Here is a 26350-nt window from a genome sequence, read left to right as displayed (position 1 = left end):
ACCAAATTAATTCCTTTCTTTATCAGACAGACAAAAATGTAAGATGTAGAATAGCTTAGCCGATCTTCTGGACTATATTTGACGAATTTTGTAATACCAAGTCCATCAAAAGGTCTCTTTTTGGATGTCTTATCAAGCATATTCATGCTTTTTGTTCATATTTTCAAATACAAAATAAAAACATTGTGTGTAATTTTAAATAAATGCAGTCTAAGTAAATGATAGAACAATATAAAAATAGATTAAATAGCTGTATTTCTTTACTTTAACTGCCTGTTCACTGTTGGCTAATCTGAACAGGAGAAAGTTTGGTTTATTTACACAAGTCAGTTCGGTGTGACCAAACACAAATCCCAAAGACTTAAACAGTTTGTTTTTTTAATCCGTCATCACTGGAAGAAGCTGCATTACTCAAGTCTTCCAACCAGTTCTATTAGTCAGTGTGTGCAGTTCCTATTGACAGTGAAAGAGTATCACTGAGTGACTCGGGAAGAGGATGAGCATTGATTTGTCTGCTGGTTTATCTATATCTGTGCTGCATGTGTCTGTTCTCTGTATAGCATCTGTGACGGGCTGGACAGGCTTTAGGGGGAGATAAAACTCCCCAAATAACCTCTTCCTTCTGATTGGTCGAACGGAGTGGGGGGTTGTGTGGTGTAGCTGGACTCGGCCATGCTGGATGAACTCATTTCATGCTCTGTTTCTCCAGTCCGACATCAATTAAAGCTAAAATTGTGTAGATATTCTTGGTGCTTTATTGATATAAAATAAAAGGTCTGAATCTGGCTGAATGTCAAACAGTGAAATGTAAAGTTAACTTGGCTACCTTGAATAAAAAAACAATGAAAGTCTTTTTTAATTTACCATAGGATTTACCAAAATATACAACTTTATAAAGTTGTAAATTTACCAAAATATACAATTTTATACTGTATATAAAACGTATAACCCATTTTTCCATAATAGTGGTGCACATAAATATATCATTAGTATTTAAATTTGTTATTTCTTTTATGTTCAATGTACAAACCTTTGTATTTCTGTAGCTGATGGTCCACCAGTTTCATGTGGTTCACATAATTGAATAAAGAATAGTAATAAGTGCCTCTTTATGTACGTAATTAGAATCACATGGTCCTCCACTGGTTAACTGTATGTAGTAACCATCCCAAGTACCAGTTGCTGATTTCTAAGATATACAGTAAAACTCCTTTAATGCTAAATACTTCAGGCACCCAATACACAGTATTTAACCACAGAGGAAAATTACAGAGGTCGCCATGTATTTCAATTAATCCTCTCCTAATGGGGACCAGAGGTCTCTTAATCTCTATTCCCCCCACTGTCAAGCTTATAGACCTATGTGGGTGTTTGTTCTGCTCTTCAGACTGCTTGTGGGGTTCCTGTAAGCTTGTTTTAGTCCCAAGCGTTGCATAAAAGGGTTTTAGACAACGTGAAGACAGCTCCGGTGCCAGAAACACAGATAGTGGCCAGAAGAGGATAAACAGACAAAGGTGGCTGGATGATATCACAGACATTATCGCTACTGTCCACTCCGATGCTAAATCCAAAGTGCTGATTTGTGTTAACATGTGTAACTAATGGAAAAACTATGTTAGAATTAATTACTGGTAAATTTACAATATGATGAAAATGTTAGTAATGGTGTGTGCTAGTGTGAGCAAACAGGTGTAAAAAAGACAATTATAATGAAATTCAGTATATGCTTCCAACTTTGTGGTAACATTTTGGGAAAGGCTCTTTGCTGTTTGCATACTTTTGGCTATGTAGTATATTATACAGTATGTAAGATCTTAAATGCAGTAGCCAATACAAAAGAATTTAGAAGTGCTTTCAACTTTAAATTGCAATTGTTTCTGGACCCTTACAATTAATAAACATGGTCTGCTTAAACTAATGACAGAAACATGCATTTATTAACAATAGGGATTGATTAGGGCTTAATTATACACAGTGCAGTCTGGAAATTAAAATAAAAGTTGTCTTGTTGTGGATTGGTGGAAAACATTTAGGTGTTCGTAAATGCCGTGAATGCCTTGTAGCCTTGTACAGATTCATGCACCTCTATAATATTGTTACAGCCCTCTAAAGTTAATTACATTGAAATTTATTATTTTTATTTTGAGCAACTTACAGTTGAAAAATACAAAGCAAGCAATTTGTGCTCAGGTGCTCAACAGTGGAAACTTGGCAGTGGTGAGGCTTGAACTAATAACCTTCCTATCAACAGTCCAGTGCATTAACCACTAAACTACTACTGCCCGTAACTTTCTTGAGAGGAGCAGATTTGAACTTTTGGACAGTTTACACCTCCAGCCTCACCCAGTTCATACAGAGAGGTCTGGAATGTAGTGCTTTCTTTCGTGGCAGCCTAAAGCTAAAGCTTGCTTGACTGTGGACAGTCTCATGCTCCAGGACATGCCAGCTACAATCAAACTTCTACCTTCAGCTGTAGATGATCCGAACGTGTTATATAAGTAATGAATGCAGATATACAGCCGAACAGCACGCTGTATTCCCAGTATGGGCGGCACGGTGATTCAGTGGGTAGCACTGTCGCATCACAGCAAGAAGGTCCTGGGTTCGATCCCCAGGTGGGGCGGTCCAGGTCCTTTCTGTGTGGAGTTTGCATGTTCTCCCCGTGTCTGTGTGGGTTTCCTCTGGGAGCTCCGTGACGTGCATGTGAGGTGAACTGGAGATACAAAATTGTCCATGACTGTGTTTGACATTAAACTTGTGGACTGATGAATCTTGAGTAACCAGTAACTACCGTTTCTGTCATGAATGTAACCAAAGTGTAAAACATAATGTTAACATCCCAATAAATAAATAAATCAATAAACCTCCAACCTCACCCAGTTAATTCAGAGTTGTCTGGAATAGAGTGCTTTCTTTCGTGGTATGTACAGGATATACAGGTGTACAGTACAGTTTCTTCGCATATATAGCGTTTCTTCAGCTTGTTTGGAAGCTAGGGCACAGTTGTAGCCTAGTGGTTAAGGTACTGGACTAGTAATCCAAAGGTCACTGGTTCAGGTTGCCACTGTTGGGCCCTTGAGAAAGGCCCTTAACCCTTAATTGCTTAGACAATAAACTGTCACAGTTTTATAAGTCGCTTTGGATAAAAGCGTCTGCTAAATGCTGAAAATGTAAAGGAGTCAGAGTGTAGGGTCAGCCATTGTATGGCACCCCTGGAGCAGAGATGGTTAAGGGCCTTGCTCAAGGGCCTTGCTCAAGGGCCCAACAGTGGCTGCAAGGCAGAGCTGGGATTGGAACTGTTAACCTTTCAGTCGATAGCCCAAATCCCTAGATGTGCAGCCGAACAGCACACTGTGTCCCCAGTACTGCACAGCACACACAGAAGCGCTGCAAAAGTGAGAGGAGAGCTCGCGCCACAACAAAAGGAGAGCGCGCACGCGCCGTGTCGCACCCTCCCCTTTAAATCGTGCGAGCGCGCGCGTCGCTTTAAGCGCCGCTGAGTCTCATTGCCAGATCGAACGAGCGAGCGCGTGCATGCGGTGCATTACACTACATTACACTACAGTGCATTACCTGAACGACTGACTGATGGTGTGTGTCGGTGTAGCTGAGTCGATGCCAGTCCTGTAATGCGTTAAATGCAAAGCGATGGGAATCGAGCAGTCATGTCTGTGCAGAGAAGTGTGTTAGTTTTGCTCGCGCTGACCGGATTACTAGCACCGGGTGTGGGTGAGTAATGAGTGATCGGTTTGTTTGTGTGTGTGTTGCATGCTTGCTAGAACTTACAGGTTGTTTGTTTGTACTGTGCGTGATACTGACATTCACTCATTAACCAGCTTCTCGTTTCCGCTTTGCTGGTGCAGCATTTACGATCAGGGCTTTTTTTTATTATTATTATCACCTCGTTTTCTATCTAACCTCAGACCCGAGTTCCAGTTTCATCTACACCTTTGAAGGTGGAACAGGAACCAGTCAGTATTAGACGCTGAGCAACACAAAGCCAGTTTCCCCAGTTTCTTCTGGCTTCTGTGGTCAGCGTGGTCGTGAGGAATTCAGTACGAACCAGTAAATATTTACCACGCTGTGTCATGCAAGTGACTTTTTCAGTGGGTTATTTGTTCCCACAAGGGTTTCCAGACCAGAAACCAGGACACGCACTACCTACGGGTGGTCACTCACCATGTTCCACTGCTAAACATGAGAGCATGTTGTTTTCCGGTTGATTACCACACTCAAAAGCCACTTTGTTCACTGGATTTGAATCTGATGAGCTGATACTCAAACCAGCACCATGTGGTTTCAAACTGAGCCCTACAGATTTAGTTTATTTCATGTTTAATTACTTTCAATGTGGTCTAACTCTGGTACTGGTTCTGTAACTTCTAGTTATAACATTTTTGTAACTACATAGTAGTTTGGGTCATCTCTGTTACTTGTGGATTGATAGTCATTTAGTCAGATCATTTAAATACCAACTGGTTCACCAAAACAATGTGTAAAATGTTTTTCTGTTTCAATCATGTATGTTTATAAAATGAGTTAAATAGCTTTAAACATGTTACCCAGTGGTTGGTAGCAGGGCTGATGGTAACGAGTTGAATTTGCAGAATTTGCTCTTAGTGCCCATTAAAATATAAAACTGATCACATCACAGATTTTGTATCAACAAGTCTTTGTGTTTTTTCGGCTGCTCTCATATTTAGGGGTTGCCACAGTGGATCTGGTCTGCATACCAGACTTGGCACAGTTTTTACACCGAATGTCCTTCTTGATGCAACCCTATTACTAGCCAGGCCTGGGACCGGCACTGGCAAGTGCACCTACCAATGGCTAGGGTTTTTCAGCCATTCCCCGTCGGACACTAGCCGATTATTTCCATGCAGTCACCCTACCAGCCAATACCACCCAATACCACCGCTGAGATATGAACCCTGTGCCACCTTAGCAACCAAATCTTTAAAAAATGCTTTAATTAATTAAAACACAGCATAAGATAGTAGACACAGTGCTGATCAAGAGCAGTGAGATAAACATAAACAGCATGAGCAGAACCAGTTCAGCATTCAGAATGTAGCCTTTAAACCATAGTCGTTAGCGAATGAGCTAACTGCAAGTGCTAACTAAATGAGCCAATCATAATTTATAAAGACGCAGTGGGTATTGAGGCTCATTAGGGGAATTAAGTCAGTGCAGTTATCGTCATAAGCAGTTTTAGCTTTATAATGGAACATGACGCAAAATCAGAATAATTTCTGTAAAAAATAAAACAGAGATCCACACGGTCAGACTTCATACTGTCAAAAACGGCCTCCATTTGGGATTTTAATCCATTGTTTATTCATTCATTTTCATGTTTCACCACTGCTTTACCCTGGTCAGGGTTGTGGTGGGTTCAATCCATAGTGGGACCCCAGTTCAAATTCCACTTAAGCTGTTCAATGAATTTAAACTACATTTTTAATCTACAGCACCAAACAAACAATGACTTTTTGTTGGTTGTTGGTTAACCGCTTAATCACTGACATTCGTATCTCTATGTGTCTATAGTATGTTTTAATGGCAGGAAGCTACTGAAATAGATTAGAAATTTGGACACATCAGACATCCATTAATGACTGGATTAGAATTTTGCATGGAAACACATTTGTTTCTAATTCAAAGAAATGTCAGTTATTTTAATACCTATATACACGTGTACGTTACAGAATCATTACAGATGTTCCATGGTTGAAAGTTGGGTCAGAACACTTTGGTCAGTCACAGGTACCCTTGGAACAGATGAAGGTTAAGGACAAGCTTGAGGTCCCAGTATATTTTGCACTTAATATAAGTAAAAGTTCTAAGCTTACTACCTTTTTTTTCTTCAGGCCAGGGTGGGGCAAACTACAATCCCGTCAGGCCAGACTGGTGCAGTTTTTGTTTTTTGCTTTTCTTTAAACCTGTTTGAGCTGAGAAGCTCTTGCTCTGGCCCTGTAGGCACTTCTGGTTTAGACCGATTCCTGCAGGTTTTTGTGTTTGAGAAGTAAAGAAGTGTGTTGGTGATTTTAAAGAAATAAAGCAGTTTTCTAACATGTAGAAAGTGTGGGGCGGTATTTCAGGAGGCACTTGCAAATCGTTCATTCAACAAACCCAGACAGAAGTCTAAGCTGAAGTCTGGCCCTTTGTGATGGTAATATAGGCAATGGGCCCCATTTTCTGTGCTGTCAGGGAAGTCTGCCTTGGCTTTGTATGGCCTAATGAATGTTGGTTAAATTTGCTGCATACATTAACATGGTGGACATAGAGTGTGTTTAAGGAGTGCGAGTGATGTTTCCTAATTGTTGTCCAAAACAAATCTTTCTTCGTCATCTTAGACCAGCATTAAACAATGATTTTATTTTGTTATCTTGACATGACTTGTGTATATTTCTTCGATTGCTACTGGAAATGCCTGGCATTCAAATTCTTTCTTTTTTTTAACTTAAATGAAATTTGAAATGATTAATTTGATTTTTCAAGAACGATTCCTCCCACTCCTCACTCAAGGCCAGGGTGGAATACACTGTGTTACGTTTCAATACCAAACTTAAGAAAAGGTGAAGGCCACATACGTCCCACCTGCAGTAGTGCGAGGCGGCTGGTGAGAAATGGCCCAGGGCTGTTAGTGGGCCCCCCACTCACAACAAGACGCATCGGTTTGCACAGCTGCTGTGTTTTTATTCTGACTGAGAGGGGGTGGAGGTGCCCGAAGTGTCAGTCCATAGGCTGAAACTTAAGAACCTTGGTCTTCTGGAGTCTAGTTTATGTTCCTTCAAAAGTTCAAATAAGAACTGCATTTATAAAAGTTGATACACACAAATAAAAGAATTTGTATTCAGTAAGAAACAAACTTCTCTGGTCGTCTAGAAAATGACTGTCTTTAACCAGCTATCAGATGCAAAATGAACACAAATATTATTATATTAATACACTGAAAAAGCACATGCTGGTCGGTGACTGAGCCTCACAGAGAACCTTGTTACGTACGTGACCATGCAACAGCGGTCACAATCGTACAGCGGCAATGAAGCCTAGTCGAACTTGAGGTCTCAGTTGTGGTGGTCTGGCCTCTTATTATGTTTATTGACCAATAGCTTTGAAGTTGGCCAGTTACTATACACACTTTCTTTTTGCGGCTCCTCCTGTCCTGATTACTGAGGAGACTAGATGACGTGTCTCTGTCAGCCCTGATACCAAATTTTTAAGCAATATTTTTTTAAACGCTGGTGTATTCTGCTCTGCATACCTGATTTGGCACAGTTTTTATGCTGTATGCCCTTCTTGACACAATCCTTCTTATGTTATACGGGCTTGGGATTGGCTCATAGAGAGCACTAACAAGTACACTCCCCAGACATAGCCAATCATGTCAGTGTATTTTAAAGCTGTGCCACCTGATCATTTGCTTAAATATTTATAAATAAACAATATTATTATATTTTATTTACTGGAAGTCGAGTTTTGCTGTGACTTTGGTGTTTTATATGTGGCTCTTCAAAGAGGGTTCTAAATGTCCTATGAATATGGTGTTCTCTCTTAATGGAACTCGTGACTGAATATATTTAGAACAGTGATTTAATATTCAGCCATCGATACTTTATTCTGTCCGACTGTCTGCTTAGCCGGGCCGAGGAAGTGCTTATTTGACAGCCACTGGCTTGGGAAGTCTACGTCGGAAGGAAGGAAGGAAGTTTAAATAAGAGAAATCACTATTTGCAGGCTGTTCCTTAAATAAGAGGGTGGAGTATCAAGTATGAAGTAGTAATAATAAAACCTTAAAGGTCCTTGGATCCTCTGGCCTGATATGGAAAGCTGTGTTTGGACCATTTCGTTCCAGATCGAGGGTAATGAAAGCCTCGGAGGTGTCGTAACTGATCCTTGTATGCCCGAGCATATTTGTCCGTGAGGCTCACAATAGAGCCGAGTGCATTTCTCACTCCTCTCTCAGCAGCCCGACTGACTCAATTACACTCAATTCAGATTGATGGGCAGCAGCTCTTGCGTGGTCATGTGACACTCACAGTTCTGTGTGAGAAAACATCATCAATGTGATGAAGCAACAGTGAAGCGAGGGAATATCCTGGAGTCTGGGTGCTTCTCTTTTTTTTTAGTTTGTTTTCCAACCGGCTTTCATGGATATTCTCCAAACTGAACTAAACAAACACCTCTGGTCTTTTTCTGGTCTTTAAAATTGTTTACATTTGGATGGTTATTAGTGCATAATAAAACATAAAAGGTGAAAGTATGTGGGACAATTGATTAATTTAAATTAATTCTAGGCTTTTTTAAGCCTAATTAATAATAAAGCAAGGTCTACAAATACAGTTTGGCAGGTTTGTTGTAGCAGTGTTTTAGGGACCTTTATAAAGCCTTGGACTTGACACCACTAAATCACTTACAGACAAAGTCACAAGTCGGGTGACCCTATTAATACTACTGGAATACCTGACTGAATACTAAATACTCACAAGAACGACAATCTCCAGCAATACCAAAGTCTATGACGCATCTTTAACCAAGCCAAAATAAAAACAATCCTTAATGTCTTATAAAAATTGGTATAAAGGAGCGCATTTAAAGAACAACATAACATAAAACATAAGAACAGCACTTGTCAAGGATGATAGACTGACATGAGAATTATCTACAGTTCCTGCTGTGAATACAACCATGGTGTAAGAACGGCGTAAAACGACTAAATAAATACATATTAATACTCATGGTTTTGAAATGGGATGTCCAACAAGCTCGTGGTGAGTTTTGTCATATCATGTATATGTCTTGAAGCACATTGGCATCAAAACCTTGAGATTTTGCAGTCAGCTTAGCTCTGATATTTGATCATATTAATAAGTAAAACCCTAAACATGCATTCTCAGATGTGGCTGTATACGGTTATAACTTTCTTATATTTATGGTGTGATTAAAAACCTGTAGGTAGCGACGAGGCCAAGCCCGAACGCCGCAGCTGTCATGAGTGTTGAACTGCTAGTTAATTTATGTACATGAAATGAGGGAATGCATTAAACGACGGTATATCCTACATGTGTCTGCATGTCCAGGAAGCCCGACAGTACAGAGGAAACAGATATATGTAGGGTTACACGGGGCGAAAGTGTGCAAGCGCGTTTTGTTTTTCTTTTTGTCTGTGCGTTAGCCTTTGGCGGGGACATTGGGTATTCGAGTTCATGGTCAGAGATCTGTCTCTGTTTCGTTAATGACCTTGCTAATGACCCCAGTGGCCGGTGTGCAGAACAGGCTAATTGCTCTCGCAGACGGACTAGCCTTTGCATGACCCGACTCTTCCACGTTGAAGGCTTTTTGGACTTGTTTACGACTCCCTTTTGTCATCATTGTAGCTTAATGACTTAATGGCTGGCCGGTTGGGTTCTGGTAATATAAAAATCTCTCCTGTCCTGTTTTTCAGGCAGAGAAAATATGGCACACACCATTTCCAAATCTTGTCAAATTCCCTTGTTTAGGTGTAAAGTAGGTCAGTGGTGCTTTTTATGGGTACTCGGAGCCACTGGGGTCTGTTTAAATTTGGGAAATTTTCTCTTCCTGATGTTCTTAGTATGTTTGTCATAGTCAAGTACTGATTCCTGTAATATATAGAGGACGGTGCTTTATCATAACAAATTGTGAATGTATGAGAAGCTTGGATCCCATTAAAGGGGTCTGGTTTCACATAGACTTTCTAGGGTCCATCGAAAATGCATTGAAGTGCATTGTTGGTGTGTTTAGATTCTCTATATCATTAACAAGATCTGGTCTCAAAAAGCATACCAAATACGTACTGCTAAAATTAGTTATGACACTAATGACTGTGTTCTAATTTCATAGGGTTTATTATCATGTGCATTTGGTACACAGCCATAGAAGCTTGTAATGGTTTTCCTGTGTGCTGGGCAGGAATACTGAAAACAACGTAATGTTTAGATCAGTATAGGATGCAGAACAATGTATTAAAAACTCAATTGATACTTCAATCGGCTACTGTTTTTTGTCTTAAATTAATGTAGAAGATAAAATAGAAGATGAAATAGATTTTAAATGCTGGACTGAGCAGTTTTGGATGGAAGCTGATGGCCATGGTCAACTTCTGCTCTATCTCTTTTACTGACCTAAGTGACTGAATCCCCATCTCTGATTCTGGATTTATTCCCCTGTTAACTCCCAATCTAGTCATTTCCAATTCCCGATTGTGAATCCTCTGCTGCTTACACAACCCTGTTCTGATCTGGTCCAATGTCCAATAGAGGTATATCACATGTGGTGCACCATGCTAAGCTCCCTGTGAGGTTGGGTCCAGGTGCCCGAATCAGTTCTGGAGATTGGCATATCGCAACAGCGGCAAACAGTTCCTGTCCGACCCTCCCTTCCTCAAACGTGACCTAATGTAATGTGAATAAGTTATTGCAGTTGTGTGTTAACTGGTTGCAACTTCATCGTACCAGTATGCATACAAATGTACATTGCATAAAACTGGCATTATTGTGCCAAGGTGTTTGTTGAACTAGTGATAAAAGCTTGTACGGTTCTAAGTCATCATTGCTCTGTGCCATTTTCTTATCTTTTATTAGATTTAGTTTATATGTATTCCCGGTGAGACGGTCCGACTGTATTGTGTTACATAGTCTGAAGGCCACCTGAAATACAAGATGAAATTTATTTCTATAGATAAAGACCAGAACTTGTGTTTCTGGAGGCAGAAAGATTCCTGCTTCTGGACCAGACGAGTAATCTGACCGTGAGCAAACCCAAACGATGCCCCTCCTTCATCAGCATCGATTTTTGTGTGCGCGCGAGTGTACATGCTCTGTCTGGTGGCGTCAGCATGTCTTAATCAGCTCCGTGTCTGGGGGCTCTGTGGATCTCCTTTCAGCCCTTTGCATCTTGGGTAACAGCACTCTAGTAGTCGGCTCGCTCCCTCTGGCCCCCAACATCCTGCCCTCTACGACACAGAAGAGCATGATGGACTTTAATTATTCTAAGACGCCGGGTGCGATAATGGCCACAGCCATAATGAATCCAGGCCGTTTTTTTCCTGTCTAGATAAGCATGATGTTTTTGTGAACTAAAGACGTTTAGTCCTGAGATCTGGTTTATGCTTCAGTACAAATAGGTTACAGAAAACCTTTAGGTGGTCAGATTGGTGTGTTGAAAAGGTTATTGGTGCATGTGTGCCTGTTAACAGAGAATATATAAAGATCCATGTCTAGTGTGGATACGTTTCAGTTTTCTATGGCAGTAGTAATAGTGAGCCAGGTTAACAGATCCTGTACTCAATTGTAACTGGGGTTAAACTTTACCTCAGGTTGCTGGATTCTTGGAAACGTTTCAGTTAAATCACATAACTTTTTTATTTATTTATAGGTACAGCTAAACCCCACAACCAAACACATCACAAAAAAGCACTTTCTTACAGAATGGCTTGAATATTTTAGGGAAAGGCAACAACTGCTCATACCTGGAAGCATAAAAGAAATCCTAACTCACGAAAACACAAGAACAATACTGAAGTATCTTGCAGCCATAAAAATACAAATGAAAATATAAGGTGGACTCGAATGAAAATAAATTATAAACAGACTAAAATATAATACCTACACACAACTCAAAAATTTGCTGAACATGGTGTTAAATCCTAATTAAATAAATAAATATAGGTACACCAATGTGGTGCATACATTCATTGATTAATTCATTGACATGCCATACTGGGTATACAATTACTGACTGTAGTTCATCAGCTACTCTGTACACTTGTCACCCATCTGCCCTTCAATCAGCTGAAAGGACATCGGGACCAGTGCTGCCCTTGACCTGAGCTTTTACCTACTGCATCAGCTAGTTACCCACCCATTGTTGGAGGATCCTGCTGGTTATCTACCCAATATTTGGGGATCCTGCTGGTTACCCACTCATTGTTTGAGGATCCTGCTGGTTACCCACCCAATGTTTAAAAATCCTGCTGGTTACCCACCCATTGTTTAAGAATCCTACTGGTTACCCTCCCATTGTTCAAAAATTCTGCTGGTTACCCACCTATTGTTTAGGGATCTAAAGTTTTCCTACTGTTCTTAAGGAACACCACCAGAACAAAATTGTACAATACAAACAACCACAAGGTATCTTCACTTAAGTCCCCCCAAACACCGCTTTAATTCTTAGAAGCACCAGGACTTAAAATCACCCTGAAGGATATGAAAAGCCAAATTGAACTCTACACCCTCACAATCATGCAAACTCCCTAATAAAGAAATACATCAAATAAATTGACTCCAGTTTTATTTTTAAAGCTTGAACCTTTTATTCAGCCATGATACCATAGCAGCTAACATGGTGTTAAGAATCAAACAAACAAATTGTTCTAACAAAAAAAAAAGATTTATGTTGTGACGTTTTTTTGACAAGGCTCTGTGAAGCACTTCTGACCAAGCAGAATCAGGCGCTGCAGTTTTGCCGGTATGCCTGTGCAGGAGCGCTGAGGTTGGGAAATTCTTGGCCTGCGCTGCCCTTAGTCACCTTACCGTAATGTGCAGTTGCTTATGCCAGATCCATTTGTGGTTTTATCATATCGCTAACCTCACTCTAATTGTTCAGACTTGCACTTAATGGTAGCAGTTTTTCCCTCTTCACTGCACGTCTGTCACTTCCTGTCTGAACAAGAATGGAATGAAAGGAACTTCACACTGCCAGAGAGATTCTGGGCCCATACTGAGCTCCCTCTATATAACGGGGTAAGTCGAAGTCTAGACTGGATTTTACTGATGGCCACAGCTGGCCCCTTGGACAGAACTGTGGCGGAAAGCTCCCTGCCCCCAACAATCCTGTCCCATTTCTGCTCCTTCCTCCCCCAACAGCTCTAAGAAGCCCAGGGTGGGAGGGGGTGTCCAGCCCCCTAACGGCCCTCTCCATACGGCCCAGTCGTGCTCTTTGTTAAGACACGGTCAGGCCAATCCCTCCTCATGTCTGCCTAATCTCCAAACAAAGGGCCAGTGTAAGGCCACCAATTATGTGTATATGAGAGCACTCATTCACACCACGTTCGCAGCCAAATGCGCATTAAAGACTTTTTTCAGTAAACGCTCATTCTGGTTGTGCTTTTCTGTGGTTTTTGTGCCATCTTGGCTCATTTATTGGCATTGAGCTTCGGAAATACAGTAGCCTGATGTTATTGTGCCGAAAGTCTAAATATAAACAAACGGTCGAGCTATTTCTGTGACCTGCTCTGTCTAGTGTTCGACATTACATGATAAGAGCTGCATGATGTCAACACCATCTATTACCACCCAGTGGAATATAGGAATGATCTCACTGCCTTGTTTACAGCACGGCTAACAGAAACAGTTTTGATCTGTTTCTTTGGTTGAAGTGATGTTTTGAATGGTTTCAGGGATGTGTGAGATATTGTGTGGTGTTTGTGACCGCAGGAGTCAGCTGCTTCAGTCCCAAAGCCACATTCACGTCCTCAATAAATGCACTTTTATTTAGAAATATCGAGGAAATATGATTGTTTTTTTAAAAACAGTTGTATAATTCCTAAGGAAAAAAATCTCAGAGAAAATTACACCAGTGGCAGTATTGTGTCTGCATTAAGTAGACGAAGGTCTCGCCTAGCTCTTTATCTTCTATCAGTTGCGAGTGCCCTACATCTAACGGAGAAAGACAAATATTGCGAATGCCTGGATCAGTAACAGACCCTCAGTCAAGATAACACAAGAACAGTTCTCAAATTTCTTACTAATATAAGAGTGAATTTACAAATATAAGACAGACCCTGGTAAAATATAAAACACTACTCCTGCTGTGAATATCACAACACTGACGAACGAACAAAAACCTTCTATCAGTTGCACCACATGAAGCTGAAACAGTGGTCCAAAGCCCCAGTTTCTCAGAGCTCACACTTTTATTAATACATAAGAAATCCAGGGCTGTAGGATAGATGCACGGCCTGCATCTCCATGTCACCTTCAAATGGCCCACAGGTGGCAGGTTGAGAACCTATAAACTAAGAGATGGGCGGCATGGTGGCTCGGTGGGTAGCACTGTTGCCTCACAGCAAGATGCTCCTGGGTTCGATCCCCAGGTGGGGCGGTCCGGGTCCTTTCTGTGTGGAGTTTGCATGTTCTCCCCGTGTCTGTGTGGGTTTCCTCCGGGAGCTCCGGTTTCCTTACACAGTCCAAAAACATGCAAGTGAGGTCCATGACTGTGTTTGATATTAAACTTGTGAACTGAATCTTGTGTAAAACATGATCTTAAAATCCTAATAAATACATAAATAAACAAAGAGATAAATGGTTTTGGTTATAGCCACAGGTTGCCACTGTTGGGCCCTTGTGCAGGGCTTGTATTGGGTAAAAGTGCAGTTTGAGGAAAATGGTCCCTCCCACTTTTTGAGACATGCACAATGACCTCTCTGGTCCTTATATTTTCCATATATTTTTTTGCACCAACTACAGTTGTGGCCTCTCTCTTTCAGCATTGCTGCCACCCCCACCAGATCGCTTCTTTTCACCTGCCAGGTGCGGGGTCACTTAAAACGTAGTATCACATGCGGAGACCCACGCACTATAATCCGTGATCAGGGCACCTCGGCCATTGTTTAGCTACGTTGCTTACTGTAAACTGGTCGTAGGCAAATTTTACAGATCGTTTTGTTTTTCATTATATCAGAAATATTGTATAAATATTAATAGGGTTACATTGAATTTGTCCATCACAGGGAATCACACACTTACTCACTTTTTTCACACTTCTGTAGAATGCACAGGGATTTAAATGTGACTAATAATGGTTGAACGGAGCACACGTTGTGACTCAATTGCTTGTGACTGTCATTTTGCTGATGATCCTTCACTACACAATTAAATCACCAACACAGAGCATCTGAGCACAAATCCATGCTGTCCATTAAAACATTAACATCAGGAAAAGTGCAGATTATTATTATTATTATAATATTCTCAAGTCTCCCAAGCACATTTGTTTAAAATACAGCACGTGATCAGGGCTGTGCAAACCAATAGTCTGCAAAATCATTTGAACCAAGAACTAAAAATATCAGGGATGTTTTACAGAGTACAGATGTTTACAGTCAATCTGTGTGAAGGATTTGGGTCTGAAATCCAAATTTAGGGTCACAGACTCAAGATTTCTCATGCTAAAAGTAGCAAATGCGCTCTGCTGTTTACGTCTCCTGCTTTTAATACTTTAGATAAGTTCATTTCCACGGCACAGCATTTTAGTCCGCATTGGCGACCCCATAAATTTGAAAGCAGCCGAAAGACAGGGGAGAAAAAAACATTGGCCTGTTCCATCACACTTGGATGTAATTTGGTTGAAGGTTTTTTTTTTTGTCTTAAAATGTTTCTAAAGATAATCAGACCAGAAATCTGATGTTTTTTCAGGCTTTTGATTAAATAGTAAAACACTTAAACAGAACGGGATTTGTGTAGACCAGGTTTTGCTGATAGAGCTGTGATCTTTTGTGTGGTCTTCAAGTTCTATATAAAGATCTACCTACATCTACATGATTTCAGTAGCTTCAGCGATGAAAGTTCTGCAAGCCACAGACCTCATGACGTCTTTAGATCGTCACTCTGATTAAACTGGTCTTGAACTGAACAATTTTTCCCTTGTTGTTTTATCTCTGTTGATGTTTTAACAGACTGTGTCTGATCACATTTTGAATCAGTCCAAATGACACAATGGTTGGGCACTTGTAGATAATATTATATGTATTGTTGGATGGGGTTTGAAACACAGCCAGAATGGAAAATGTTGTCATTTCAAGCACTTGATTTACTGGATGTTTCAGCAGGACTTTAAATGTGCAATTTTTAAATTAATTTTAGCTTTGTTTGGTTAGTCCTGAATCTATTTTGAAAGTCCTGACCCAGCCCTATAAAGAAGATATGAATTTTAGTAAACAGTCAAGTCACTGCATGAAGACCCAACTGTATTTAGTTGGTTGAATTCAATCAGATTTGCTGAGTGTTCAGTGATTTAAAATGTTTATTTTTTCCAGAAAATGTTTAGTTCTTTTATGTGTTCCAATCACTGAGGCACAGAAGAAAACCCCAAGCGTGTGCAAAAGTTTGGGATCAAACAGGCAGATAGATAGATAGATAGGTTGGTTGGTTGGTAGGTTTGGTAGGTTGGTAGGTGGATAGATACTTTATTGATCCCTGTAGCATAATACAGCTATTAAAGTACACACATCGTGAAGAACAGCGTACAAATAACAGTACAGGTACAGAAACTGAACATACACAACAATAAAGACCTTTAAGGTACCTCTATTTTACAAGTATATTGGATAGCTGTAACAGACTGTAGCAGATCAACACCACAAGTGAGTTTGAATAAATGGATGGATGAATGAATAAATGTACAGGGAGATTCAGTTTCGATTGAACCTCAAATATTTGCAGCTGTACACTGGTGTACCAAAAATGTAATACTGATCACAAATGAATGAATGTGTTGGCTAAAATCCTTAAAATCTTACTCGTGTATCGACAACAGTCTGGATTAGGTTGAGATACTAAGTGGTGTATTTGGTTGAAGTGGTGGATGTGCTCTGTTGGCACACTCATGAGGAGGATATGCCACCCCAGAGTTGTTTTTCTGACTTTATCTGGGCCTGGTCACCTCTGTGAAATACTCAGGAAATTCCTGACGCATGTGAACAGTTGGATCTGCTCCACTGGCATTTACTGGCAGTACAGTTTTTTTAATGCTTTAAAGAACACAGGCGTTCGACAATTACAGAATGTACTGAGCATGTCTCTCTCTCTCGGTCCGTTCTGTTCTGGCTTTCACTCGCCGTGGACGTCTCTTTTTTTCCTCTCTCTTTTTATTGCTTCGAGTCGAGCTATTGACATTAACTGTTTAAAAATTTACGACTGTCAAAGCTGCTGAATTAGTCGAGTCGATAGCCGTGCTAGGAAACGCTCTTACGTGTAGCGCGATATGGAAGGGTGTGGTCGGCCACTTCTGTGTCGTTATGTGTTTTGCAGTGTAAATGTGAGAAAGGGAGGGGAAGCACACCGAGTGAGATTAATTTAATAAAGCCAGCCTCAAGAGTCCAAAGTGTAAGATCAAGGAAGCAAAGTGTGTGTGTGTGTGTGTGTGTGTTGGAGGGGGAAGGGGGGTTGGTGTGTGTTTGCGTGTGCATGTGAACAAGTAGGTGTGTGCCGGGTACATGATCCGCTAATAAAAGACTTGTACAAACATCAGAGAACGAACGGCGAGATCTAACAGGAAAGGAAATAAAGGAGAAGTCGGGATTCTAATAGGCCACTTTGTAAAGGAAAGTCTGCGACAGCCTGGCGTGAAAGAATGTCGACCCGACTCTTTCCCAGCACTTTCCTGACATTTCCAAGGCCTTGTTGTCATCATGCATAACCATTTTCAAGTCCTGTTATTTTAAACCCACTGCAATTTGTCCTAAGTGGCCCACCATTGTCGGTGGCTGAGCTTTGTGGCTGATAAGAGGCGGGTGGAAGCGGAGCGTGACAGGCGGACCTGTTCTTCCCTGCTCATGACCTCAGCCTCTCTTGTGCCGCCGCTGGGTGCCAGAGACGCCAGGCCCCTTTCTAATTCCAGTCTGTTTGAGTACCCAGTCTGTCGGTCAGACGGATATCCACACCAGTGATGACGGCTCGGATATAAACAAAACGCATGCCGTTACGCTGCGGCGTGTCTGTCTGAATGTCCTCGAGCGTGAATTTTGAATTGCTGTTTTTTAAGTGACTGCCTGCCGTGTTTACAGTCGTACAGTAGGGCAGCGGACTGAGAGGATTTGTGGTTAAACGCGATCCTAATTGGGTGTGGTTCATTTCTTCCTTTCTTCTTCTTTTAGCTGCTTCTGTATTTAAGGGTCGACCAAGCTGATCATTCAGCTATTTTTTTTCTAAATATTTCTCCTAATAATGTTGATTTCAATATCCCAATTTTATTTCCTCATCTGCCCTGACATAGGAGAGCCAAAGAATATAGCTTGCCCTTTTCGACATGATACGAGAGGCATAATGAACATGGGTCATCAGAAGACACAGGTTCCCCACATCTTGTTTAGTTGCCTTGACCTGCTGGGTCTTATTTACAAGTCTTAATGATAAACTAGCTACTATCTACTACCCTCCATCAGTCACAGCCAACTGTCTGTTAGACGTCCAGCCAGGTTGAGGACTAGCTATTCTAAATTGCCCCCTAGTGTCAGAAACTGAGGCCAAACGGTGTAACTTAGTGGTGGTTGGGGTTTGAACCAGCAACCTTCTGACTACAATTTCAGTACTCTGTATTTAATGACTCTGTGCTCAAACTCCAGATTCCAAACACACTGGGATATGTGGGGAAAAAATGATCATACTGTATGTGTGTATATGTGTACATGACAAAAGCCTTCTGTTCCATCATATTGTGATAAGCATCATGTCACTGACGTTTTTCTCTATCAGAATCTATTTTTGCTCTATCAGTTATTTTTACTCTTAAAAATTTATCCATAATTAATCTTTGTCTTGGACTGGCTCCTTTTTCCATAACAGTGGATGAAAAAATGTTCTATTATCTTCAATAATCCAGTGCCAGCTTTCTTTCTGGAGTCGTTCGGTACATGTGAACATCCACGCCGCAGTGATTCGGGCTCTGCTGTCCCAGGACAGTCATGGCGCTTCTCAGTCTGTTTGGGTTTATCTGCAGTGTGGGATTGGGTTTCATGTTCTGCAGCCTGGTGGTAAACTGGTGCTGGTGCCCGAGTTCCTGGCCTCAGCTTGAACCTACAGTGGCTGTTACCTGAGGAGTTCGTGTTTGATGTTAGCTTTGCTCTCCCCCTGCTGGGGGCATCACAGAAGCACAGAGCAATACATAGCGTCAAATACAGTACTGTGTAGGTTCAAGGCTAAGCTAAGCTAATAATTAATGAGCATATAGAGGATATTCCTGCAGAGGAAGAGTTAAATCCACTCGAGATGGGGTTTAAGTGATCTGGAGAACATTTCATTCATTCATTAATTGTCTTTTTTATCAGGGTCACAGTGTGTCCGATTCATTGGGTGAAAGGAAAGGAAGGGAAACACCCCAGACAGGTCACCAGTCCATCACAGGGCAAACACACACATTCACACACACACTCACACTTTTAGTAGATCCAGTTGAATGGGCTGCTTGTCTTTGGACTTGTGGGAGGAAACCCGGAGCACCCAGAGGAAACCCAAACAGACACAGGAAGATCATGCAAACTCCACACAGACAGGACCCTGACCATCTAGCTGGGGAATCAAACCCAGGCCCCTCTTGTTGTGTGGCTACCCACTGCACCACCATGCCACATTATGGAGAACATGTTTTACTCAAACAATCTACATCAAGTGAAGAACAGACATGGTCTTCATTTTTAAAGATTGTTTGTTTGTTTATTAGGATTTTAACGTCATGTTTTACACTTTGGTTACATTCATGACAGGAACAGTAGTTACTCATTACACAAGGTTCATCAGTTCACAAGTTTATATCAAACAGTCATGGACAATTTGGTGTTTCCAATTCACCTCACCTCCGGAGAACCTGGAGGAAACCCACACGGACACGGGGAGAACATGCAAACTCCACACAGAAAGGACCCGGACCGCCCCACCTGGGGATCGAACCCAGGACCACCTTGCTGTGAGGCAACAGTGCTACCCACTTAACCACTGTGCCGCCCCATTTTTAAAGAATGACCCAGGCTGCTTAAAGAATCTGCTATTTAAGCTCTGTTTTATATGCATTGTTCATACTGTCCCAACTTTTCTGGATTCAGTTTGTAGACTTTTTCTGTCAGTTTTTTTTATGTTTAGTTTGGTAAATGAAGAAACTATGAATTCAGATGTAGCACTGAATCTGTGTTACACCACTGTTTCGGTCCGGGTCCTTTCAGTATGGAGTTTGCATGTTCTCCCCATGTCTGCGTGGGTTTTCTCCGGGTGCTCCGGTTTCCTCCCACAGTTTAAAGACATGCAGGTGAGGTGAATTGGAGATACAAAATTGTCCATGACTGATGAATCTTGTGTAATGAATAACTACCGTTTCTGTCATGAATGTAATCAAAGTGTAAAACATGACGTTAAAATCCTCATAAGTAAGTGAATTACTCACGCTACCTTAATGTAATACATGACTGCGAAGAGAAGGTTAAGTCACTGTGATGGGATCAGTATCTGCATCAGCACTTATTGAGGTTTGATATGACTCAATGTGACTGGAGTATTAAAGAAATAAAGTGTTGCTCTGTTAATCACCTTGTTTTGTAAAATACCCAAACATTAAAATGTAATTCATGTACAGCATCTTTTTTCTGTACTGCTTCTGTAAGAATGAAACGTTAAACCTCTTTCTTTCTCTCTCAGCTCTGAAGTGTAACTGCACTAACTGTGAGAAGAGCGGCTATGAGTGTGAGACCGATGGCGCCTGTATGGCCTCCACCTCCTACATTAAGGGTCAGGAGCAGCACGTGCGCATCTGTATCCCACGAGAGAGTCTTATGCCGCCTGGGCAGCCCATCTACTGTCTGAGTGCAGAGGGGGTGCTCAATACACACTGCTGCTACACCGACTACTGCAACAGCGTCGACCTGCAGGTCCCCAATGGTGAGAACAGCAGCAAACATCACCTACAGTATTCACTAATTAACTCTACATGTACCACTGTGCTTTCCTTACCTGACCTAGGTTGAAGGCATCATTATTGCTCATGGGCACTTTCTATGGTGCCTGCTGTGAGGTACCAGTTAGTGGGCTAAACATTTAGTCTGTGTCTTCTGCCTAAACTTTACTGTACATGTGACTGTGGTTTGGTTCTGTGCCTGGCAGGAGTTCCTGAGGCCAAGAGCTGGACTGGCTCAGTGGGTACCTGGGGTCCGGTGGAACTGGTGGCTGTGATCGCAGGACCAGTGTTTGTTTTTTGCCTGCTGCTGATCGTTGGTGTGTTCCTGTACCAGCACCACCAGAGGAACTACAACCATCGGCACCGCCTAGACGTGGAGGATCCGTCCTGTGAGCACCTTTACCTGGCCAAGGACAAAACGCTGCAGGACCTTATCTTCGACCTGTCCACCTCAGGCTCTGGCTCTGGTGAGTCTCAAGCAGCAGACATTGGTTATGACCACATTAATTACTAGATTTAATGAAGACCATGGTGTGAGCTTCTGTCCTCTGGGATTTTGCAGGTCTACCGTTGTTTGTACAGAGGACGGTGGCGAGGACCATCGTGCTGCAGGAGATTATAGGGAAGGGTCGCTTTGGGGAGGTGTGGCGGGGAAAATGGAGAGGAGGCGACGTAGCCGTGAAGATCTTCTCCTCCAGAGAGGAACGCTCCTGGTTCCGTGAGGCAGAGATCTACCAGACCATTATGCTTCGACATGAGAACATCCTGGGCTTCATCGCTGCGGACAACAAAGGTAAGTAACAACATAAACAACTGTAACAGTGTCTCAGGTTCGCTGTATGGACAAAAGTATTAGGACATTCCAATACTTCTGATTTGAGTTCATGTGTTTCTGCCACAACAATTGCTGATAGGAGTAAAAATCTATTATATGAAGGTTCTTCAAAAAGAAGCTGCTTTCCCATCATTCTCACATGAAAATCTTCTTCCCCTTAAAGCTTCTTTGAATGACCAAAAAGGTGGAAATCAGATGGCGCTAAATCTGGATTATAAGCGTCTCTTAGCCTCTCAAAAATCATTTGGTTTCTTCAGAAAAGATCTTGAGGAGGTGATGACTGTCCTACAAGACTAATAAGATCTATTACACCACAGCAAACTCCTGAAATAGATTTTTATATAAACCCTTCATGCACAGTGTAAGAAAATGTTTAAAGAACAAAGGAAGTTTAGATACAGGCAAGCTGCCTGCGTTTTAAGGAACTTAAACAAATTATTAATGTGGGCGGTCATATTGTGCATGATTGACTAGTATCAAACAAAGTAAAAAAAATACTCCATAGACACACATTCTGGTTGTTTTTTAATTATATTAGGTAACATTGACATAATGTTTTCTATTTTTCTGTCTCAGACAACGGCACATGGACTCAGCTGTGGCTGGTGTCGGACTACCACGAGCACGGCTCACTTTTTGACTATCTGAACCACTACTCGGTCACTATTGAAGGCATGATTAAGCTGTCCCTGTCTGCTGCCAGTGGACTTGCCCACCTTCATATGGAGATCCTCGGCACACAGGGTAAATACCTAACAACTTTTATGAAGCAAACCGATGTCCTTGCTTAGTTTTTGTGATGCACAAATCTGTTTGGTTGTGGGGAGGCACAGCAGTGGGATCCAGGGTTCAAAGCCCCAGCGGTGCTGTCAGATGGAGGGGAAGGTTTACATACAGACATGATTGGCTGTGTATAAATTATGGGGGAAGGCTGAGACCCTGTGATGGATCGGTGTCCTGCCCGGGGAGTGTTGCCATGCTGTGCCTAGTTATTCCGAGGAAACTGGACCCACTGCGACACTGACCATCACCTTAATAATGTTATTCTTTGTCCTGAAGGTAAACCTGGCATCGCGCACAGAGACCTGAAATCTAAAAACATTCTGGTAAAGAAGAACGGCACGTGTGCTATTGCGGATCTGGGTCTGGCTGTACGCCATGAGTCCGTCACTGACACCATTGACATCGCCCCGAATCAGAGAGTGGGCACAAAGAGGTACTTGGTTCTGGATTACATGTTCCTGCAATGTACACCAATATAATTTGTTTTGTTACTGCAGAAACAGCTAACCTGCTGTATTCAGACAGTGAAAATTTCGGCTTGCTTGATGGTCTTGCAGGTACATGGCTCCAGAGGTGCTGGATGAAACCATCAACATGAAGCATTTCGATTCGTTTAAGTGTGCTGATATCTACGCTTTAGGACTGGTGTACTGGGAGATCGCCAGAAGATGTAACGCGGGAGGTAAGAGCCCTTGATACATCACACATGGTACAGCTGTTTTTGGTTCAAGGGTAAACTGCCCAGAACTCAGACAAACATTTGGAGACTATAAACAGTTGTAAAGTCGTTTGTATTGTAGATTAAATTCAAATTACATTCATGTAATTCCACAAATCAGGTATTTACATTTACATTTTCAGTATTTAGCAGACGCTCTAATCCAAAGCAACTTACACTACTTTGACTGTATACTGTCTAAGCAATCAAGGGATTAAGTTACTTGTTTAAGGGCCTAACAGTGGCACCCAGTCATGGGTCTTGAACCAGTGACCTTTTGATTACATTTTCAGGTTTTGCCAAGCATGTAAAGGTGCTGATGATTTCTTCCACTGCTTTATTCCTACAGGCATCCATGAGGAATACCAGCTACCATACTACGACCTGGTGCCCTCTGACCCTTCTATAGAAGAGATGAGAAAGGTGGTGTGTGACCAAAGACTGCGACCCAACGTGCCCAACTGGTGGCAGAGCTACGAGGTAAAAACCCCATTTATCTCATCTCATTAAAACAGTCATTGTTTTAAAGCAAGTTGTTTTTAATCCCCACCTGAATAAAAGCATCACTTCTCATAACATGATTTTTGATGTTTGCTCAGGCGCTGAGGGTGATGGGCAAGATAATGCGCGAGTGCTGGTACGCTAACGGAGCAGCCCGACTCACAGCGCTGCGCATTAAGAAGACTCTCTCGCAGCTCAGCGTGCAGGAGGATGTAAAGATGTGAGGTGCACGGGTTACGACGTCCCGCAGAGGCGCACAGCAAAATGACTTGACAAAATCCGCCTGCCAGTTTCACAGTTTTTTTTTAAGGCTTGTGACAGGGACTACCTCATCTTTTTAGCCAAAACTACTGAAAAGATTGCCACTCCACTCCAGATCCAGCTCGAGCTGTTACTACTGTCCTCCACTGGCTCCTAAACAGACACGTGTCTGTCAGTGTCCATCTCCATACGCCAACCTGCACTGCATGAACTGTTGTTTCTCTGGCAGGAATCGTTTAGAAACTGTGATGGGCCCTTCAGAATGAACTATTTAAAAGAGCATGGCCATATACGCGTTATGATTTTTGTGTGTTTGCTAGCTCATACACTACGCTGTACTCTGTAGCCCTGCTGTGCTGGGATCCCCTCCTGTTTTTATCTGCTTGTAGAATTAAAAACGATCATAAAGCAACCGAGCTGTGGGACCCCTCGAGGCCACTGCTTATCCGTTAAAGAAAATGAATTGCTAATGAGTTAAATGTGACGCTCTTCACATGGATTAACAGTTATGTACCTGATTAAGATTGTGACTTACGTTACTGTATGAAATGTTGTGTAGCAGATGTTCAGGTTATATCATTATTATGATTTGTTTTTACAGGGATTATGCCTCCTCCCCGTTTTCCTATTTATTTAGGTATGATTTTTTTTTTTTTTATGATGTAGCTCTTTGACCCTGTGAGACTCTTCATGTTTATTCATGTTCTAATTATACAAGTTACAGATTGTTATTAGAAAACCATGATTTCAGTCCGTGCTGTGTACAGACCAAACTGCAAAAGTGTAGCTTAATTATCAATGTTGTGCTTTTTATTTCAGGTTTTTTCTTTGTAATTAACTGCACTAATGATTTTAAACTGAATTCAGGTTCTGCTTTTCTAGAACACGATTGTTTGTGCCACATTCGGACGCCTCCTGTAACTGTTTCGTGTAAAATAATGCATCTCTGCTTATTTATAATGTACCATTTATAATCTGCAACCTTTTATGATCTGTTTATCATACGTTTTATCATTTTGTTTGAACTGGAAGGTACTACTGACTGGTTTTGTGCATGAATGAAAATGTCTGTTGCCTGTTTAAAAACGTATCTGCGCTGTTTTATTTTGAATTTTAATGCACCGGTGTCTGACGCGTCTGTATACTGTATCGCTATATGTGGAAAGCTGTGCTTCCTAATACGGGAAAGATAAATGTAATGTGAGCTTTTAGTGTGTAATTAATCAGGGCGTGTGGTTTCGTAAAGACAAAGTGAATCATTCTTAAATACATTATTCATAAGTCCCTGTTAGATGGCCCAGCTCTGTTATGTTTGTAAATATATCTATAGCCTGGAAACTACATCACAAAGCCCGAATGGGTGGCACAGTGGGCTAAGTGGGTAGCACTGTCGCCACACAGCAAGAAGGTCCTGGGTTGGATCCCCAGGTGGGGCGGTCCGGGTCCTTTCTGTGTGGAGTTTGCATGTTCTCCCCGTATCTGCGTGGGTTTCCTCCAGTCCGAAGACGTGCAAATGAGGTAAATTGGAGACACTAAATTGTCCAAGACTGTGTTTGATATAACCTTGTAAACTGATGACTCTTGTGTAATGAGTAACTACCGTTCCTGTCATGAATGGAACCAAAATGTGTAAATCATGACATTAAAATCCTACTAAACAAACAAAGCCAGAATGTGTATAAACACACATGGTTTAGGCCAAATTGCCTCAGGCGGCACAGGAGCGAGTCCTATAGGCTGAGGTTTTATGGCTAAATGAGCCTCATGCTTAAATTTAACCATGGTAAATGGAACCTAGTGTAAATTGAAGAAAACTTTGGCAATTGGACTCAAGAAATGCATTCTCATGATCTGACATCAACAGATTAAGATCTCTCCAGCTGTGAAGTTCGTTGTTGCTCAATTACATGGACACCAAACATTGTCCACTTTATTGTGTGTCTTGTTAAACGGAGATGAAAACACATTTAATAAACTTCAGTTGAGAGTCTTTTCAGAAACACAGAAGCTTTTCAAAGCAGCATAGTAATTGACTCTGTTGATTGATTTTTGGCATCAACAAAACTTTAAACATGTAGATTATAGCTAAACTGAGAGAACTGCAACACTGGGTTTTTATGTTGACCTTTCTAAAGAACTATTTTCTTTATAGCTCTCATGGGTCTTACTGCAGATAACTAATACCAGTGAAAATGGAAGAAATGTGTTAGTCAGATGTTAGGCCACTTACTGGAAGAACCACACTGGCGTGTAGACCGAATGGTTGACATGATTGTCTATGCTAGCTTAGTCACTGTATGCAACTGAAACCATGTAAATTCATGCTAAATGCAAATCCTTTTTGTGATTCTTTGGAACTGTACATAATACATTTTTTTTTCTTATATTTGTGTCTGGCTAATTTGTACCTGTAGTTTTAAAGTTACTTACGAACATGGCCGTGGATATTGATAACCTGGTACATCTTTTTTAAAAACGCACCACTGTTGCAACTCCAAATGTATTGGTGTTCATTTATTTTGTTTGCATTGAGACAACACAAAGATGAGATGGGACAAAAAATCTAATTAGAGATA

General features: G+C 41.4%; 1 protein-coding gene across 1 annotated transcript; it reads left to right on the top strand.

Moving 5' to 3' along the window:
- The first annotated feature begins 3576 nt into the window (after positions 1-3576).
- Positions 3577-26158, top strand: acvr1ba (activin A receptor type 1Ba). The gene is made up of 9 exons (XM_063014894.1): positions 3577-3729; positions 20421-20660; positions 20883-21143; positions 21239-21469; positions 22088-22255; positions 22571-22727; positions 22852-22976; positions 23362-23492; positions 23612-26158. The coding sequence occupies exons 1-9, from the start codon at positions 3639-3641 to the stop codon at positions 23735-23737; spliced, it is 1530 nt and encodes a 509-aa protein (XP_062870964.1). The 5' UTR covers positions 3577-3638; the 3' UTR covers positions 23738-26158.
- The last annotated feature ends 192 nt before the right edge of the window (positions 26159-26350 follow it).

Source organism: Trichomycterus rosablanca, chromosome 19, assembly GCF_030014385.1.
Source record: "Trichomycterus rosablanca isolate fTriRos1 chromosome 19, fTriRos1.hap1, whole genome shotgun sequence".
Classification (NCBI taxonomy): domain Eukaryota; kingdom Metazoa; phylum Chordata; class Actinopteri; order Siluriformes; family Trichomycteridae; genus Trichomycterus; species Trichomycterus rosablanca.
The sequence above is the reverse complement of the archived record's forward strand: the minus strand, read 5'-3'. Positions and strand labels throughout refer to the sequence as shown.